This window comes from Balaenoptera physalus (genome assembly GCF_965194825.1).
Source record: "Balaenoptera physalus genome assembly, chromosome: 4".
NCBI classification, from domain to species: domain Eukaryota; kingdom Metazoa; phylum Chordata; class Mammalia; order Artiodactyla; family Balaenopteridae; genus Balaenoptera; species Balaenoptera physalus.
Window position 1 is genome coordinate 87407619 of NC_138891.1, and position 20285 is coordinate 87427903.

Consider the following 20285-nt stretch of genomic DNA (forward strand, 5'->3'; position numbering starts at 1 on the left):
TGATTGAACCATCTAGCTAAATTCAAATGATATTTGCCCCATGAAAAAATCCTTAACTAGAAGTTATCATGATTTTTTTTCTCTGCTGTTCCTATAGAACATTAGTTATTGCCTTTACTGTGAACCAAACTGATTTTAGATGGATTTGAGTTAAATATCTTTAATCAAATTATTTTTTAATGACTAGAAAAAAGCAGGACTTGAATACTTATTAAATCTTTGATGTGTTTCAGGTGTACCTCATTTTGTAATGATAAGCAAACCCACAAAAAACCCCAACAGATATGACAACACAAAAATGAAAACTTCTTAATGACCAAGAAGAGCCTCAAAACAAGTCAAACTTAAAAGGCAAATGGGCTGCAAGGAATACTGCAAAACTAACTAACTTGCAAAGAGTTCATTTGCTTCCAGCAGGTTTCTGGCTCCCCTGTTTGAGCTACTTGGGCTCACTTCAGAAGCAGTGCTTATTATATTTCTTTCATTCTCTGTTTACTAAGTCACTGTTTCAAATATGCTCAACTTAAACTGTTTGCTAGTTGTCAACAACTTGGATAGCTACATGATTAACATGCAGACCCAAACATAATGTCCTCTTCACCTAACCTTATGAAAGTAAAAAGACTACAGCCTGGTATTTATTTGCCATTGATTTCCACCCAAATGCATTCAAGAGAAAAAGTAGAAATTTACCTGATCCTTGTACCCTGAGGGGTAGCATGAGGAGCTGGATAATAGGATGGCATGGAAAGCCCATGAAATTTGATGATAAAATCTTCACTAACATTTGCAGTATTTCATTTTCTAACTGAACTCTGGAACTGAAATGAAGCGTTTACAGCCAAATCTGTTACTCAGTAACCACTTGCTCCGAAAATCCGTTAAAACATTGTCTTGATTTTTAACTTCCTGTGTGCCAACCCTATTCAGAATCCTAGGTCTATGCATAAAATTTTACTTAAACCTATCTGCCTGCTATCCTGTAGCTGTCACATGATTCATACACAGGGCCTCAAAACTTACCTGCTGACTTGCAAGAAAATTTAATTAGCTCTTCTTTGGGTAGTGTTACTAACCTTTCCCAGTTTTTTATGTATGTCATGCATATCAAACTAGTTTACCCACAATGAGATCAGGTGAAAAGACCGCTTTCCACAGAGGTATGCTAAGTGTCTAAAAAATCATTCCTCTCAGGATCTAATCCCTAAAATCCATCTCCCCAAACAGCTGGACTGGGAAAATTAAAAAATAACTTTCCTGTAAAATCATTAAGCAGTTTCAAAGTAAATACTATTTATGTATTAAAATGAAAAAACAAACAAACAGGTCATTTTTACCTTCCTATAAACTCCTCTCTCTACATACAATTTTAAGTAGAGGGAAAGCACTCCTTGCTTGGTGCTTTTGGTTTCTATTTTTCTTCCTTCAGTTCCAACCCAGCCACCTGCTTATTGGTGTTTTATGCACATGAATTCATACCAGCTTCCCCAGAAGGTCTTCCTCCTGCTGGAATCCTGGAAAAGCTGTGTTCATTCTCTACCGGTTCACAGCATACTTTTTTAATGTGATCAATTCATTTGAAAATGAGGATTTTTTTTCCTCCTGCACTTCTGTTATTGCTGGTTAAATGATTAGTGTCTTCTGGACTGTATGTCCTCTCTTACAAGTTATGGTTGGTGATCTTTATCCAGAACCTCCTAGAATTACACTTAATTAGCCAAACAGACCAGGGGTGGGGCATTGAAACCAGGGCTAGGACTTGGGGAAATTAGTGTTCTCAGAGAAGTGCAGTTGGGCTTAGCTTCTCTGGAGTGAGATCATTAACCAGCCTCCAGTTAGTATACACATAGCCATACCCTCACCCCACCCCGCGTTAATGTGTGCACATACTGAACACGTTTTGGGCACTAAGCCTTTTCTTTTCTCTTTTTGTCACTCATAAATGCCTCTAAAAATTACCTTCTCCTCTCATAACTTTTTCCTCAGCTCCTGTCTCAGGAAAACAAAAGCCTCTATTGGCATAGATGGTCCCCACCCTCCCCCCACCTCATATACCAATATCCATCTCTTTCCTATGGCTCTAGGTATTGGAGGTCTTTCTTTCCTGACTTCCCTTAAGACAAAACTTCCCTCTATCTAAATTCCAGCTTCTAAACCCACACTTATAAGTCTACTACCCACCTGAGAGAGGTTGCCTTGGTAATGAGACAGAGAAAACTCAGTTTTCAAAGGGAAATGGAAACTGATGCTGAATAATGAATATATTACCTCTGGTTTGGGGAGCTCTTCCTGAGATAGAGAAAGAACTCATTGTGAGTAAAACGTATTAGGATTAAATGCCCAGCAGCCTCTGGGTCAGGGAGAAGCACTGCTGCTACGTTGGGGAACAGGAAGTTCTATTGCGGTGAAAACCCTGCCCCTGATTCTTTTCTTGTGAGTAATAAAGATGTGAACACAAGCATTATAACTTTGAAGAATGACTGGGATCCCAGCAAAGTACTCTAAAGGAAACCGTGTCTAAAAAATTAAAGGAAAGTGTATTAAGAATGATGTATCACCAAGTATAAAATATCGATAAAGAGATTAAAAGTTATAAAAAGGAATGTACAGAAATTCTGGATTAGAAAAATGTAACTGAAATGAAACATTCACTAGAAATGCTCAACGACTGGTTCAAGGAGGCAAAGGTTAGAATCAATAAACTTGGAGATAGATCTAGTCTGAGAAACAGAAAAAAGACTGAGGAAAAATGAACAGAACCTCAGAGATCTGTAGAACACTATCTGAGCACCACCATATTTGTAAGGAAAGTCCCAGAAGGAGAAGGGATACAGAAAGGGGATAGAAAGAATATTTTAAAAAATAATGCCTGAGGGCTTCCCTGGTGGCTCAGTGGTTAAGAATCCGCCTGCCAATGCAGGGGACACTGGTTCGAGCCCTGGTCCGGGAAGATCCCACATGCCGTGGAGCAACTAAGCCTGTGCACCACAACTACTGAGCCTGCACGCCTATGGCCCATGCTCTGCAACAAGAGAGGCCACCGCAATGAGAAGCCCGCTCACCACAACGAAGAGTAGCCCCCGCTCGCCGCAACTAGAGAAAGCCCGCACGCAGCAATGAAGACCCAATGCAGCCAAAAATAAATAAATAAAATAAATAAATTTTTTACAATGCCCGAAAACTTTCCAAATTTGATTTAAAAAACATTAGTCTACATATCCAAGAAGATCAGTAAATTCTATGTAGAATAAATATAAAAAGATCCACACCAAGGCACATCATAATCAAACATAATCAAAGACAAAGAGAACATTGAAAGTAGCACAGGATTTTCAATAACATTAACAGCTAATTTTTATCAAAAACCTTTGCAAGGCAGAAATAGAGACACAGATGTAGAGAACAAACATATGGACACCAAGGGGGGAAAGCTGGAGGTGGGATGAATTGGGAGATTGGGATTGACATATATACACCAATATGTATAAAATAAATAACTACTGAGAACCTGCTGTTAGAGCACAGGGAACTCTACTTCACTTTGCTGTACAGTAGAAACTAACACAACATTGTAAAACAACGATACCCCAATTAAAATTAAAAAGTGCTAAGAGGAGTGGCCAAGATGGAAGACTATGAAGACCCTGAGCTCACCTTCTCCCATGGGTACACCAAAATTACAACTATCCACACATAAATTATTGATGAGAAAAAACTGGAAGACTAGCAGAAGATATCTTGCACAACTAAAGATATAAAGAAGGAGCCACAATGAGACGGATAGGACAGGTGGAAATGTGGTACAGTCAAGACCCACACCCCTGGGTGGGTAACCCACAAAAGGGAGGATAATTACAATTGCAGAGGTTCTCCCAAAGAAGCAAGGGGTTTGAGACCCAAATTGGGCTCCCCAGCCTGGGGGTACTGCACCAGGAAGATGATTCCTCCAGAACATTTGGCTTTGAAGGCAGGCAGGGCTTGCTTTCAGGAGAGCCAGAGGGCTATAGGAGATAAAGACTCCACTCCCAAAGGGCACACACAGAATGTCACATGCTTCGGGAACCAGGGCAGAAGCAGTCATTTGAAAGAAGCCTGGATCAGAGCAACATGCTGATCTTGGAGAGCCTCCTGGAGAGGCAGAAGGCAGCAGGGGCTTGCCCCAGGGACATAGATACTGGTGGCAGCCATTTGGGGAGCTCATTCTGCCATGTGGCCCGGGTGCTGGCAAGACCCATTTTGGAATCCTGCCTCTAGCTTATAAGTGCCAGGACTCAGCCCCATCCATCAGCCTGTGGCCTGGGACACCTTAGGACAAGCAATGAGCTGAGTGGAGACACAGCTGTACCCACCAGTAGACTTGCTGCCCTAATACCGCAGAGCCCACACCTGCCTCAGGGCCTGGCCTTGTCCACCAGAGGACCCTGGACCCAGGGGTCCTCTGGCACTATCCCTGGGACCCACAGGGTCCTGCAGCCAGAGACCCTGGGATCCAGTTCCATCCACCAGTTAGCTGGCAGTAGCCCTAGGGCCAGCCTCACCCACCAGTGGGTAGGCACCAGCCCCAGGACCACGGCAGACCTTCAGTCAGCTACCCTGGGATCTGGAATCACCCACCAGCAGGGCAACACCAGCTCAGATCATACCAGACCTTGCAGCCAACCATGTCAAAAATCAGCCCCCCTTACCAGCAGGCCTACACAAGCTCTGAGACCTCCAGGGTCCTGTAGCTTGAGACTTGGGAACCTGACTCCACCACAAGTGTGGCAGCTCTAGCCCTGGGATCCTCTAGGCACCAGCCCCACCCAACAGAAGGTAAATACCAGATCTGAGACAACTTGGACACCTCAGCCAGCCACCATGGGATCTACCCCACTCACCAGTGGGCCAACACCAGCTTTGGGACAGCCCAAACCCAACAGCCAGCCATGTCAAAAGCCAATCCTACCCACCAGCAAGCCAACACTAGATCTGAGGCTGCCAGCCCCACATTCACCCACTGCAGCACACATCTCTGCCCACCAGTAGACCAGAACTACACCAGGACCTCCTGAGTCCATGTGGCCAGCAGCCTTGTGACCTGAGCCTGTCTTCCAGTGGCTGGGAGCCTCTTGCAAGGCAAGGCATGGCAACCAACCAAACCAGAGGCCAGAAGGACCCATATAGCCAAAGTAGGGAGCACCTCTAGAGCACAGAGACAAATAAGAATCTAGATTTCAAAATCATTACAAAATTCCTTCCCAAATATTTTATGATGAGAGTGGGAATATGAAATTCGGCTCTATGGTAGTATCACTAAGTAATTTCAATGAAAATATCCTTTTCATATTATGTTTAGAAAAAAGAAATGAGTCTATCATTATTCCAAAAAATTTCCCTAGATAAAGGACTCAGAAGATAAAGTCTGTCTTGCCTGTCTTGATTTCATTCTCCTACATGGTTAGAATAGCCATTGTCTCCCTCTCTCTCTTTTTTGTTTCCTAACCCAGCAATCTGCATCCTCATATTTCAAAATCTCTATCACTCTATCTTATCTAGGAGTCTCACTCCCACCAGAATTCTGGGAAAACAGTGTCTGTTGGCTCTTTGCCAGAAATCCACTGTTCCTAAGTTTTAAATTAATAGAACAATACAATTTCTGGAGGTTCCTTTTCACCCTTGTTTATTTTAATTTTTTAAAATAAACGGCCTTAAGTTTTCAAGGGTTGCCGTAGATGTGCAGGGGCAATGATGCTGTGTAGCGCCTTCTAGGACTGTATTTCGTCAGCCAATCAAGTCAGGGGCTGTGAAGCTGAAGCCAATGGGTGCAGACCAGGGGCGGGGCTTACAGCAAGTAACTGTCAGTGAGGTAGCAGTTAGTTGCGGCTGTTCTAGGGTGAACGGACTAGGTAGCCTCCACTTATCACCCACATACCACACGATACTCCTCCTGAGGCTCTAGATGGTGAGTCCTCCCTTGGCTTCCCCTTCAGGAAGTTGCCCTTCCCCTTGGGTACTTTCTTCCGCAAAGAAGAACAAATGATCCCACAGTGTTCCAGCTACAGATTCAGCCAGCCACTCCCTCTTGTAGTTTCCAACTTTCCTATGGCAGCCAATCAAACACTTTTCCGAAGATCAACCAGCCTTTCAGTGTGAATTTCTGTCCCTTAACCCCTGCCCGTCCTCCATTACACTTCCCATATCAACTTCCCGGACTTCTGCTCACCTGCCTGGTGATTGTACCCTTTGCCTTATGAGGCACCAAGAGGAAAACACACTGATGCCTTGGTGAATCTCCTCAGGTGTATGCAGCAGAGCCGAGAGGGAGGAAGGGCTCGTTCTGAGTGAAGAAGCCTTAGGAGGGCAACAGACTGCTCACCTTCAGAGTCTGTGAGTAAGGCCCCGCTGTACTGTGTGGAGAGTCTTCTGCAGAGACAACCCAACCCCAGTTCTGTATCTGTCATAAATCAATGAGAGCTTTACAGCTAATGAAGATTACTGGGATCCCACAGCTCTCTTTTCAGGATGATTTGGTCACCTAATTCCTGCAAAATGTGGTGATTAAAAGGAAGGAAGATTTCCCATTTTCAAGTACAGAGTGAATCAGTACGATTTCCACTCCATGAGAGAGAATTTCTCAAGGCTGAGTGATGTTGAGGACAAATCCACATGCCATTTTTGAGAGGACAGTTATTAACTCCATACAGAAAGAGATTTGAGGCATTATTTAATTTATTAATAAGTTAATATAGGAAACCTATGTGGCAATTTCAAGACAAATCAATATTTTTTACTTAATGAGACATTAACTCATAAACGTATTCAAAATTGTCAAAAGTCAAGTTAAGCTGAAGAAGAGTTTTAATTACATTGAAAAACTGTTTAATCTAAGCTGCTACTTCTTTACCCATATCCTTTAAAGTATCAAACTAGAATAATATTAGCATTTACATGCTAACTTAACATGAGATCATTTTGGTCAGGGGAAAAGTTTGTTAGGAGAATTTGGAGTAGAGGTTGAAGAAGCCAAATTGAGTATTTACAGCCAAACAGGAAAATTCTGTTGAACTTGATCATATATGTCCCTAAAGTTCGAGAATAATTAAGATTTGGAGTAATTTTATTCTTTTATGAAAGGGATTTATTAGGATTGAATGTATAAACACTTATTAAGGTTTCCTTTTTTTTTCTTTCTTTCTTTATTTTTTTTATTGGGGTATAGTTGTTTTACAATGCTGTGTTAGATTCTACGGTACAGCAAAGTGGAGTTCCCTGTGCTCTACAGTAGGTTCTCATTAGTAATCTATTTTTTACATATTAGTGTATATATGTCAATCCCAATCTCCCAATTCATCCCACCCCCCCTTTCCCCTCTTGGTGCCCATACGTTTGTTCTCTACACCTGTGTCTCTATTTCTGCCTTGCAAACAGGTTCATCTGTACCATTTTCCTAGATTCCACATATATGCGTTAATAATATATGATATTTGTTTTTCTCTTTCTGACTTACTTCACTCTGTATGACAGCCTCTAGGTCCATCCACATCTCTACAAATGACCCCATTTTGTTCCTTTTTATGGCTAATACTCCATTGTATGTATGTACCACATCTTCTTTATCAATTCATCTGTCGCTGGGCGTTTAGGTTGCTTCCATGACCTGGCTATCGTAAATAGTGCAGCAATGAACATTGGGGTACATGTGTCTTTTTGAGTTATGGTTATTAAGGTTTCAAATAAACAATTTTAGAAATGAGAAAATGCTTATGGGAACATGTATCCCTGCTTTTAGTTTGGAAAACAATACTTTCCTTAACTGTATTAAATTCTGAGAGCCTATAGGAATGTATAACTATGATGCAGAAAATATTTTTCCTTTTTTGGTCAAACCCGTTTGCTCCAGAATATTTAGTCCTGGAGTAATAGTGAGAAAATTAATAGGTGAAATTGACAAGATTTTCCTAAATAGTTTGATGCTGAGAGCAAATAGCATCAGTCTATCACAATGTTCTTCCCTAATGGCACGGATTTCTCCTAGAGCAGTGCTTCTAAATAATGGCTGATTATTAGAATCACTGGGAAGTTTTTAGGTTCCTAATACTCAGGCTGCACCTTAGACCGATTAAATTAACCTCTGTGGTGCCACCCAGGTATCTGTATTTTTAAAACTCTCTGATTCCAATATTCAGTCAAGATTGAAAATCTCTGTCTTAGAGGGATAACTGAGCTTGCTCTCCTCTATCACCTAAATTACTATCAAGATCCCTTGGTCTACTTTCAGTTCTTAACATGTTAAAGTGAGGTTAAGGAATTTAGAAATCCTTTGAGGAAAAATGAAACAAACCAAAAAAAAAGCAGCCCCAAACATCAGGGAACTGGTCTGGCACCCAGAGCTAGGTGTCACTTAGTGTTACTACAAGCTGGTCTGATGCTCACAGCTAGTCCATGTTGTTCTCCTGTTGGACATAATCTCACAGAACATCAAAATCAGATGAGTTCACTAGGAGACCGTAAATAGAGTTGGACAAAAAGAAGTCACCATGCAACCCATACAGTACCAAACATCCCCTCCCTCATCTAAAATGAGTGGCTGCTGCTTCTGTACTCATCACAGCTTTATCCCCATTCTAGTCTGCTTTCGCTATACATAAGATTTATCGCGATACCCAATCACAGAATTGTCCTTGCTTTCTGACAGCACCCAAGTTATAGTAAACTCTCACTTCCTTAGACCCTCTCCAAAATTACCCAGATCCACAATTAGTTCTTTCTAACATCCTTTTACTGAACCTCCCAACAGTTCCCCAGGGTGAATGGCCTCCCTCACTGAGACACATAATAATCCAAACTTGTCAACTACAAATGTGTTTCTGGGGTCTTCACCAGAAGGGCATTGATACCCTTTCTCAAAATACCTGACTCAAGAATATTGAAAATAAGCTGGCTTTGAGACTGAAAATTGAGCAATGCTGCCTTTGAGTTGGGTGAATCACAGTGGTTACTAACATTGGCTACACATTAAAATTGCCTGGGGAGCCCAAGCTGCCACCTAGACTGATTTAAATAGGAATCACTGAGGATAAGACTCAGGCAAAAGTATCGTTATAGCTCTCCAGGTGATTTCAAATAAAATTATAAATACAGGGAGAGGAATTACATAGACTGGGAAACTATACAGATTAGAAAACTGAGGCCAACAGCAAGTTGCCCAGAGTCTTTTACCTTGCAAGCAGCAGCCCATCAGATCTTTGTGTGCAGAGAGTCGCAATCTGACAGAGTCAGCACTTTTACATTGGTGCTAATATGGTACAACATTTGTAAACAGTGTTCACAAGGCCCTTTGATGCTGGTAATACAATACCATGTGGAAAGAAGCAGAAAGTATAATTATATAAGGATGAACAGAACTATGTAAATAAAATATATAAAAGCCACTAGATGACATGACTGTGCATATTTTTTTTTTCTGTTTTTGAAATGCTTCTTTACATATTTATTTCAAAAATATTCACAATAAGCATGTATTCATTTAATTTTCTTTCAAAAGTTTGTTTTTATAGTCAGTAAAGAGCATATTATAAAACATATGTATGTGAAATATGAAACTGAAAAAGACATTGCTGGATTGTGAGAGGAAGTTTAGTAATAACTAATTGATTGCTTAGCGAGGCAGCCAGATGAGATGCTAATAGACACTAGAAAAGGTTAAGCCAATATTATGAGAGAATTGGAAGAGTTCCCTGCATGAAGTTTAAGACCCCGATGTAAAACTTTCCTCACCATGGGAAGCAAGTGGGATTGGCAGACTGCAGCTATCACCTATTTCTTCAAACCAAGACACACCATGGCCCTTGTTCCTTTTCCAAGAAGTAACAATAGAAACATGTAACAACTCCCTTGTTTTAAATCATTTTGTTTTCAATATTTTTCTTAGGTCCTTGGTTGCTATAAAAATACTTAAAAGTTAGAGAAAACATGGCCCATCAATGTCTCAAAGGAGATAAAAGAAGGCTGTTATTGAACATCATCATGGTTTATTAATTTCTGTCTGGATAGAACAACAAAAGAGATCAGAATATTCTCACCACCACCACTTCCTACTTTGGAATAGCTGCCAGAACATGCTTCCAGAGGCTCAGATAAGCTGAGAGCAAACCCCTCAGTTGTCCATCCTCAGAACTAAGTAACCTGTACCAGCTTGTGGTCCTGGTGACTGGTTAGATGAAAAATCCTCTTTTCAGCTGGATAGATACAGGGCGAAAAATAGCTGAGTAGTGCTTGGCATCATAAGAACACAGGATGACACTGGCTCGTCTCTCTCACTTGGGGTTGTAATTCTTCTATCATTTAAATTGAAAACATCGTGGAAGAGGGAGGCATCCCTAATTTTGACACACCCTAAGAAATCACTAGAAATAACTAAAGAGAAATATAGGCTTTTTATTTATTTTTTAAGAAAAGCTGTAGAAAGCCACCAAGAAGGAAAATCTTATGTTCTTTTGGTCCTAGGTGAGTTTTGCAGAGAGTCCTAAGAGTTGGATTCAGACGGCCTATGAGAAACCACAGGATGAATGGCCTTGTTTCTAATTTCACTTTTCTTAACAAAGGATTTACCAACATATGGCTGGATTTTTTTAGGAATACATTCATGAAAAGTTCTCAGGAACTCCCTGAAATCATTCTAATATTGTCTTTGATCTGTACAATCGGAGGTAGGTGTAATTCTTTTTATTTAAGTGTGTCTTGTGGATGTATTTTGTTAATGTCACCAGAGAGAATTAAGAAAAGTAGCAATAATAGGAAATTAGATTTTTTTTCTAAATTCATACCTCTATACCAAGATTTTCAATCAAATGAATCCGACAGTAATCTGCCCTTGAGGAGAGACCATGTAGATCTGATCCACATTCTTCACCTCTATTGAGTTCAGAGTATTCATACCTTCTTACTTGCTAGGTTGTGGTTAGATTTAAGTGATGTGGGGAATTGAACCAGATAAGCAGAAAATCAAAGGTTAGGGATTTTATTGTTACCTGCATCATCATAAGCTAGAGTTTCATTCATATTTTAAAATTAGCTGTCCCACAGATTTCTTCACTTGGAAAAAGAATTTTCAAAGTGATAGGTCTTCTGAATGATTCAGTTACTTTTTAACCCCTTGGTAGGTGTTCCCTTAGGTTTTGTCCAAATGGTAAATTATGCCCAGCTTTTATGAGAAGAAAAGAACACTGTAGAAATCAAAAGAAAGCACATTTTTTGCATCCTTTGACCTGATTAGGAATTGTATTACAAAGAATTAGAAACATTAAACTGAAGGAAATGCTGTGATATTGCTTATTGCACTTTGAAAAAAATTATGAACAAAGTTAAATATTCATTATAGACTTTCTAATGGGTAGTAGGTAATTAGTAATAGGTAGTTAGTTTTTCTCATTATTAAATTATTATACTAATTCCTCATTGTTATCTTGGGAATCAGCCAGGATATTTCATTTAAGTTTAGTAGTTTATTAATCCCTCATTGCAAGATTGTTAAAGAAATGAATATCTGATTTATAGCATGTATATAAACTGCTATAAATATTTTAGTAGGAACACAAGAACCAATGATTACTAGCAATGTTTAGTAAAGATTCTAAGAAAATGGTAGACTTCGTAAAAGAAGTAAAGCATGAATTTAGTGGATGACCAATTATACTGATTCTATATGCTTAAGTGTGAGGGAGGGTTTCAGTTACAGGAATATAGCAAGTAAGGGGTGGTGCAGTATTTCATTGTCCTCAGTATTAAGAAGTCATATCAAATTAAAGTTCTATAAATGTGGTATTTCACTGCCTTTCAATAGACATATTTTTTTGCAGCATTTTTGAACCTACACTTGAAAGACTTTCCAATTCCTCTCCCTGTGATATTATTTTTATTTGGATGCAGTTTTGAAATGTTAAGTTTTACATCTGACCAGGTGTGTATAGTAAATATGAGTATTTTATACATCTGACTATATCTAAGATTCATATAAATACAAAGATGGCTTAAGAAAATTTGTAAACATATTTCTTCACTGCTCTGCCAGTTGACAGATGCTTATGATGTGGATAACATCATATCAGCTGTGTAGAAGAAGGAACCAGGCATGAAAGAGCTAAAATCCAGGTAACATAGTCAAAACAGAGACTAGGTCTGAAACTAGGTAGGCAATTCAGAATGAGTACACGTACAGCTGCTAAGAATGTGAGTAGCTGAGTATTTAATCATAATTCAAAACCTTAGACAAGAAATTGGTAAACAAGATAGAAGCCCAGAGAGACTTTGAGCTACTAATACAGGACTCTAGTAGCAAGAGAATTCTGACATTGAACCAATCTATTGCCTCAGGAATGTTTCATAGGGTTCCCATTAGAATAGAGGCTACTCTCTAAGTGCACCTGCCTTAGAATATTTCAAGAAACATACACTGAACCTCTTACATGGAGTTGGAAGTGAGGAACAAGACAAACTATATAGTCAAGGCATATACAGTATTACTAAATAGCTGGGAAGAGCTGGAGTCAGGTAAAGGAGAGACAATATGCTTACTACAAGGAATATAGAGTGCATTATTGACACATTAAATAGTCCTCTAGCCCAGGGGTTGGTGGCAGAGTGTTTTCTGTAAAAGGCCATATAGTGCATGTTTTAGACTATGAAGGCCATATGATCTCTGTCACAACTACTCAACTCTGCCATTGTAGTTTAAAAGCAGCCATAGACAATACATAAGTAAATTGGTATGGCTGTATTCCAATAATACTTTATTTACAAAAGCAGGCATTGAGCCAGATTTGTTCCCAGGGGCCATAGTTTGCCAACACCTGCCCTAGTTAATCAGTATATAAATACGAACGTGTGTGAAAATGATTGACTTTCCCAAACAAATTTAACCAGTGATGTTAAAAACCATAATGGAAACCATGTATCCATGCCAGAACCAGAAGCAGATTACTCCTTCATTTGTCATGAACAGGTTTTATAATCATCTGATTTTTGACATAAATGCAATTTTAAGTACTTCTATAAACTTTACTATTTGTCAACAACTCTTTAAAGGAAGGGACCATATGTTGAGAACTGTGAACGGTCTAAGATTTTACTCAACTTTCAATCTAATAATTTCGCTTGCCACAGTTTCACGGTCCTGGCAAAAGGCACGGGACAAAAGACTTTATTACTCATAGCAATAGCGGAAGCCAGAGTATCAGCATTTTCTTGTCCCTGTTCCATGAGCCCCACAGGGAGAAGTAAAGAGGGCAAGGTGAAACCTGCATACACAATGGGTTGCATTATAGGAGAAGAAATCTGAGCTTAGAGAACTTGAATATTTTATGATGGGCAGTGAGCTCATCTGCCCTCTTGCTCCAGAGAGAGATAATATCTTTATAACACTGGACAGTATAGTAAACCTGCCTTTTTCTCTGGAGGGAGACACTTGCTTTATCTTCCAAAGCTGTTAGCCATACAAATATTCTTGAAAGAAAATATTCCTGGAAGAAAAGCAGTCAGTGCCTCCATCCATAGAATACAGAGAAACACAAGAGCCCCATGAAGAGTCATCTCCCAAAATGCAAGGATAGCGCCTAAATAGCACCTAACACAGTAGGTACTCAGTATTTCCTTAATGAGTGAATGTTGAATGGATGTGTTAACGAACCAAACTGGCTCAGCTTGCCCATGGGCAATAAAGCCAATCAATCTACTGACAGTGGGTTGTGGTGAAGGAAAGTGCAGTGTTTATTGTAAGGTGCCATACAAGGAATACGGGACAGCTAGTGCTCAAAAAGCCTGAACTTCCCGATGGGTTTCAGCAAAGTATTTTTAAAAGCAAGGCAAAGGAAGGGAGTCCCAGGGTATGTGATGAGCTCATACACAATTCTCTGATTGGTTGATGGTGAAGTAAAGTAAAAAGATCAAAAATTGTTGCAAATATTTCCTGGTTCCAGCCAGCCTCCTGAAGGGATGTGTTAATTTCTTTCATTTGGTGGGGGTTTTAGCATTCGTAAAACAACTCAGGAAATGTGCATGAGATACTATTATCTAGGTACTTCAGAGAGGACCTAAAGCAGAGGATATAAGGGAGACATCTCTCTGGGGAAGGCCCCAGAGGGTCCTGCTTGGTTACAGATGCCCATGTAGGATTTAAAACTATCAACTAAATATTTTATGATAAACACCATTGATTGGTTATTTCATAATCTGCATTACCTTCCTAGTCTCTATCCCTGCTATTCTTCCATACACATCTTCTGTATAATCCATGGCTAATTATGTAGTTTCTGGAAATTGATATGATTGTTTACTCCTTTGTGGATTTTGTGCATGATGATCTATCTACCTGAAATCTCTTTCTTTCTCTTGAATGCCTGAAAATCTCCTACATACCCTTTAGTACTTTTGTCAAACTGTTTCCTATATCTATTCTTAAAAAAAAAAAAAATAGGCATAGAGATGTTCATTAACCTTTTGCTGTAGTTGGTAATGATCTGATGCAAAATTATGAAAATCCAAGAGTTAAGACTGTAGCACTTACTATGTTGTGAGTTATCTTTTTATCTTGTGCTAGGCATAGGAGTGCCTGGCATGTATTCCATGCTAATAGACCAATAGATAAATGAGAAAATAACATTTTTATATTATTAGGTCCAAAAATATGCAGAAGCCATACAGTGGATGGATCCACATTTATTTTTTGATATATTTACACCAGTAATTATCTTTAATGTTGCATTTGACATGGATGTTTACCTGCTCCACAAGTTATTTTGGCAGGTAAGAAGTGTTATTTTCAATAATATTATTCACTCATGAACTACTACATGTTATCTATGTTCAGATTTTTTTACATTTTTAAAAATCAACTATATTTAGGTATAATTTATATGCAGTAGTATGCATACATTTTGAGAGTACAGTTTGATGAGTTTTGGTAAATATCAACCTATCAAGATATAGAAATTTCCATTATCCTAGAAAATTCCCTCAGACATCTTTGAAGTCAATCCCTCATCAATGCCTCAGAGAGGTAAGTACTGATCCAACTTTCTCTTTTTTAATGATTCAATTTCATTTGATTTACCTTAGAAATTCTATCCAAATATTATGTAATTTTTGGTGCGCATAGTCATTTGCAAGGTCATGGGGTACAAGTGCAAAGACTAACTTTCTCATTACTTGTCATTTCCATATAGTATATTTCTTTTGAATATTAATTCAAAGAGAAAAGTAGAAAATCATTTCTATAGCCTTATTATTAAAGTCTCAAATAGATGCCAGGTGAAAAAATTTGCATAGTGACTATTACAGGCATTATTTTCAAAAGTCATTCCTAAGCAGGATAAATTATATTCAATTAAATTGATTTAAAAATCCATTACATATTGTTTTTAGCAGGTTCTTCAAGATTTACAAAACAGTTTCATTGTCTTCCATGTATGACTTAGATTCACAGTCAAAAATAAGTTTCCACTTTGATACCACTGTAGTTTTCTTTTTTCCAAAAGATTTTACTTTTGATGAAGTTCAATTCATCAATTTTTTCTTTTAGAATTTGTGTTTTTATGTCCTATTAAAAATTATTTGCCTAATCTAAGGTCACTAAGATCTTTTGCTATGTTTTCTTCTAGAAGTTTAATAGTTTTAGATTTCACATTTAGGTCTAAGATCCAATTTGAGTTAATTTTTTTTTTTTGAGTTAATTTTTTTATATGATGTGAGATGGGTGTTCTGTTTCATTTTTTTTTTCATATGGATGTTCAATTTTTACAAAATCATTTTTCTTCTTCCAGTTTTTTTTTTCTTTTTTTTCTTCTTCCAGTTTTATTGAGATATAATCAATATAGAGCACCATATAAATTTAAGGGGTACAGCATGATTTGACTTGTATACATCATGAAATGATTATCATAATAAATTTAGTGAACATCCATCATCTCATACAGATACAAAATTAAAGAAATAGAAAAAAATATTTTTCTTTGTAATGAGAACCCTTAGGATTTACTCTCTTAACAACTTTTGTATGTAATATACAGCAGTGTTCATTATATTTATCATACTGTTGTACATCACATCCCTACTACTTATTTATTTTATAATTGAAAGTTTGTACCTCTGGACTGCCTTCATCCAATTCTCCCTCTCACACCCCCTCCCACGCTGCCTCTGGTAACCACAAATCTGATCTCCTTTTCAATGAGTTTGGTTGCTTGTTTGTTTATTTTTGAAGTATAATTGACCTATACCACTGTGTTAGTTCCTGTTATACAACACAGTGATTTGATATTTATATACTTTTCAAAATGATCATCACGATGTCTAGTTACAATATGTCACCATACAAAGATATTAAATAGTTATTGCTTATATTACCCACACTGTACATTTCATACCTGTGAATCATTTATTTTGCAACTGGAAGTTTGTATTTCTTAATCTCCCTCATCTATTTCTTTCCTTCTCCCAACCCCCTCTCCAGGTGGCTACTTGTTTGTTCTCTATATCTATAAATCTATTTCTGTTTTGTTACATTTGTTCAGTTAGTATAATACCCTCTAGGTCCATCTATGTTGCCACAAATGGCAAGATTTCATTCTTTTGTGGTTGAGTAATATTCCATTGTGTGTCTGTGTGTGTTTGTGTATATATATATATATATACACATACATAAACCACATCTTCTTTATCCATCTATCGATGAACATTTAGGTTGCTTCCATACCTTGGCTATTGTAAATAATGCTGCAATGAACATAGAGTGCACATATCTTTTCGAATGAGCATTTTCATTTGCTTTGTATAAATACCTAAAAGTGGAATTGCTGGATGATATGGTAGTTCTATTTTTAATTTTTTGAGGAATCTCCATACCGTTTTCCATAGTGACTGCACCAATTTACATTCCCATGAATGGTGTGTGAGGTTTCCCTTTTCTCTACATCCTCTCTAAGACTTATTTGTTGTCTTTTTGATAATAGCCATTCTGACAGATGTGAGGCGATATCTCATTGTCGAAATCAGGGATTTGCATTTCCCTGATGATTAGTGATGTTGAGCACATTTTCATATGCCTTTGGCCATTTGTCTGTCTTCTTTGGAAAAATGTCTATTCAGATCCTCTGCCCATTACTTAATGGGGTTGTTTGTTTGTTTTTGATGTTAAGTAGTATGAGCTCTTTGTACATTTTGGATCTTAACCCCTTATTCGATATACTGTTTGCAAATATCTTCTCCCATTCAGTAGGTGATCTTTTTGTTTTGTTGATAGTTTCCTTCACTATGCAAAAGCTTTCTAGTTTCATGTAGTCCCATTTGTTTATTTTTGCTTTTGTTTCCCTTGCCTGAAGAGACATAGCCAAAAAAATCTTTACTAAGTCTGATAACAAAGATCTTACTACCTGTGTTTTCTTCTAGAAGTTTTTCAGGTCTTACATTTAAGTCTTTAATCCATTTTGAATTTATTTTTGTGCAGGATGTGAGAGAGTAGTACAGTTTAATTATTTTGCATGTAGCTATTCAGTTTTCTCAACACCATTTATTGAAGAGGCTGCCTTTCCCCCATCGTATATTTCTCCCTCCTTTGCCATCGATTAATTGCCTATATAAATGTGGGTTCATTTCTGGGCTTTCCATTCTGTTCCATTGATGCATGTTGCTGATCTCTTAAGCTCACATGCATTTTAACAACCCTGCATTTTTATTACCCCCTCACATTTACTGTTTTTGACATTATATTTTACATATTTTTGCTTTATGTATCCCTTTACTACTTATTGTTGATATAGATGATTTTACTACTTTGGTATTTTTACCTTCCTACTAGCTTTTAAGTGGTTGATCTACTACCTTTACTGTATATTTGCCTTTACCAATGAGATTTTTCCTTTCATAATTTTCATATTTCTAGTTGTAGCCTTTTCCTTTTCACTTAGAGAAGTATATTTAACATTTCCTGGAAAGCTGGTTTGGTGGTGCTGGACTCTTTTAGCTTTTGCTTTTCTATAAAACTTTTCATCTCTCCATCAAATCTGAATTAAAGCCTTGCTGGGTAGAGTAGTCTTGTTTCTAGGTTTTTCCCTCTTATCACTTTAAATATATCATGCCACTCCTTTCTGGCCTGCAGAGTTTCTGTTGAAAAGTCTGCTGACCATCTTTTGGGAATTCCCTTGTATGTAACTTGTTGCTTTTCCCTTGCTGTTTTTAATATTCTTGCTTTAACTTTATGATCATTACCTTGAACTCTTTATCAGGTAGATTGCTTATCTCCACTTCTTGTTATCTTGTTCTTCTGGGGTTTTATCTTCTTCCTTCATTTGGAACATATTCCTCTGCTGCTTCATTCTGCCTAATTTGCTGTTTTATTTATATGTATCTGGTAAGTTAGTTACATTTTCCAACCTTGGAGAAGTGGTCTTTTATAGAAGTCCTCTGCGACCCAGCAACACACTCTCCTCTCATCACCAGAGCTGTATCCTCTAGGAGTTCTTCCTATGCGGGCTTTGTGGGTCCTTCTGTTGAAGGAGGACGGCTACTATGTGTATTCTGGTAGATGTGGCTGACCCCCAGTCTGGTTGGTTGCCAGGTCCTGCCTTGCGTGGATGCTGCCAGCTGCTGGTGGGCAGGGCCAGGCCACAAGGCAGCTGCCTGCAGAGCCCTGGGTGGTCCTGGGGCTAGGGCTGGCCCACTGGTGGGCAGAGCTGGGCTCTGGAGTGGGTGGTTATGGGACCTGGTATCCTGGGTCTAGTGTCTGCTGCTGGTGGGTGGGCCCAGTTCCTGACACAGCTGATTACAGGGTCTGGAGTACCCCAAAGTTCATGTTGGCCTGTTGGTGAGTAGGGCTGAACCCGGAGGTGGGGAGCTGAGGGGTCAAAGATGTCTCAGAGCTGGTGTCAGCTTGCTGACGGGCTTGGTGGTTGGGTACCAGGGCTGGTGTTGGCCTGCTGATGGGCAGGGCCATGGTCCAGGGGGTCCTGGAGCAAGTGCTGTCCTGCTGATCTGGATGGCTTTGGTGCTCTGGTGGTCCCTGGGCTCATGTCCACCCACTGGTGGGTGAGGATGAGTCCTGGGGCTAGTGCCAGCCCACTGGTGAGTGGAGCTATGGCCTAGGTTCTCTGGCTGCAGGGCCCTGAGGGTCCTGGAATTTGTGTGTTGGCCTGCTAGTGGGCAGAGCCGGGGCCTAGGTGGTCCTGGGACCAGCCCGTTGGTGGGTGAGGCTTGTCCAGGGGCTAGTGCCAGCTTGATGGTGGGCAGAGCCAGGTCCCTACAGATGGCTGTGGATATGCAGGGGATCCCAGGACTAGAGCCAGTACAATGGTGTGTTGGGTTGGATCCTAGGCCTTTTGATGGACAGGGCTGTGTCCCAGGATAGTTGTACACTCAGACAGTGTTAAGGCAATTGGCCTGCTGGTGGATGGGGCTATGTTCTCACAGGTAGCTGCTTGGCCTGAGGCGTCCCAGTACTTTTGCCAACGGGCTGGTGGGCAGGGCCAGGTCCTGGCACTAATAAGCTAGAGGGAGGATTCCAAAATGGCACTTGCTTAGCACCAGTGCTCATGTGATAGAACAAGGTCCCCCCAAAATGGCTGCCACCAGTGTCTATGTCTCCAAGGTGAGTTCCTGTTGCATCCTTCCTCTCTGAGAGGCTCCCCGAGATCAGCAGGTGGTTCTGACCCAGACTCTTTTCAAATCACTGCTTCTGCCCTGGGTCCCAGAGCATCTGAGATTTTGTGTGTGCCCTGTAAGAGTGGAGTATCTATTTCCCACAGCCATCTGGCTCTCCCAAAAGCAAACCCTGCTGGCCTTCAAAGCCAAATGTTCTAGAGGAATCATCTTAATGGTTCAGTACCCCCAGGCTGGGGAGCCTGATGCAGGGCCTGGACCCCTTGCTCCTTAGGGAGAGCCTCTGCAATTGTAATTATCCTTCTAGTTGTGGCTCACTCACTGTGGGTATGGATCTTGGCTATACCGTGTCTCTGGCCCTTCTACACATCTCATGATTTGTTTTTTTGGGGGGTTTTTTAAAGTATAGTTGATTTAAAATATTATATTAGTTTAAGGTTTACAATGTAGTGTGATTCAGTATTTTGGGAGAACATACTCCATTATAAGTTATTATAAGATAATGACTATAATTCCCTGTACTATACAATATATCCTTGTTGCTTATCTATTTTATACATGCTAGTTTGTGTCTGTTGATCCCATACACTTAATTTGACCCTTCTCCCTTTGGTAACCACTAATTTGTTTTCTATGTCTATGAGTCTGTTTCTGTTTTGTGT

General features: G+C 39.4%; 1 protein-coding gene across 1 annotated transcript in view; it reads left to right on the forward strand.

The window, feature by feature from the left end:
• Positions 1–3021: 3021 nt before the first annotated feature.
• SLC9C1 (solute carrier family 9 member C1) overlaps positions 3022–20285 on the forward strand; it is a 101476-nt gene continuing 84212 nt past the window's right edge. The window contains exons 1-3 of the mRNA XM_082460239.1: positions 3022–10688; positions 11838–11938; positions 14650–14778. Coding sequence (XP_082316365.1) covers positions 10529–10688; positions 11838–11938; positions 14650–14778 — 390 coding nt within the window. The 5' untranslated portion in view covers positions 3022–10528. The remainder of the gene's footprint in view (positions 10689–11837; positions 11939–14649; positions 14779–20285) is intronic.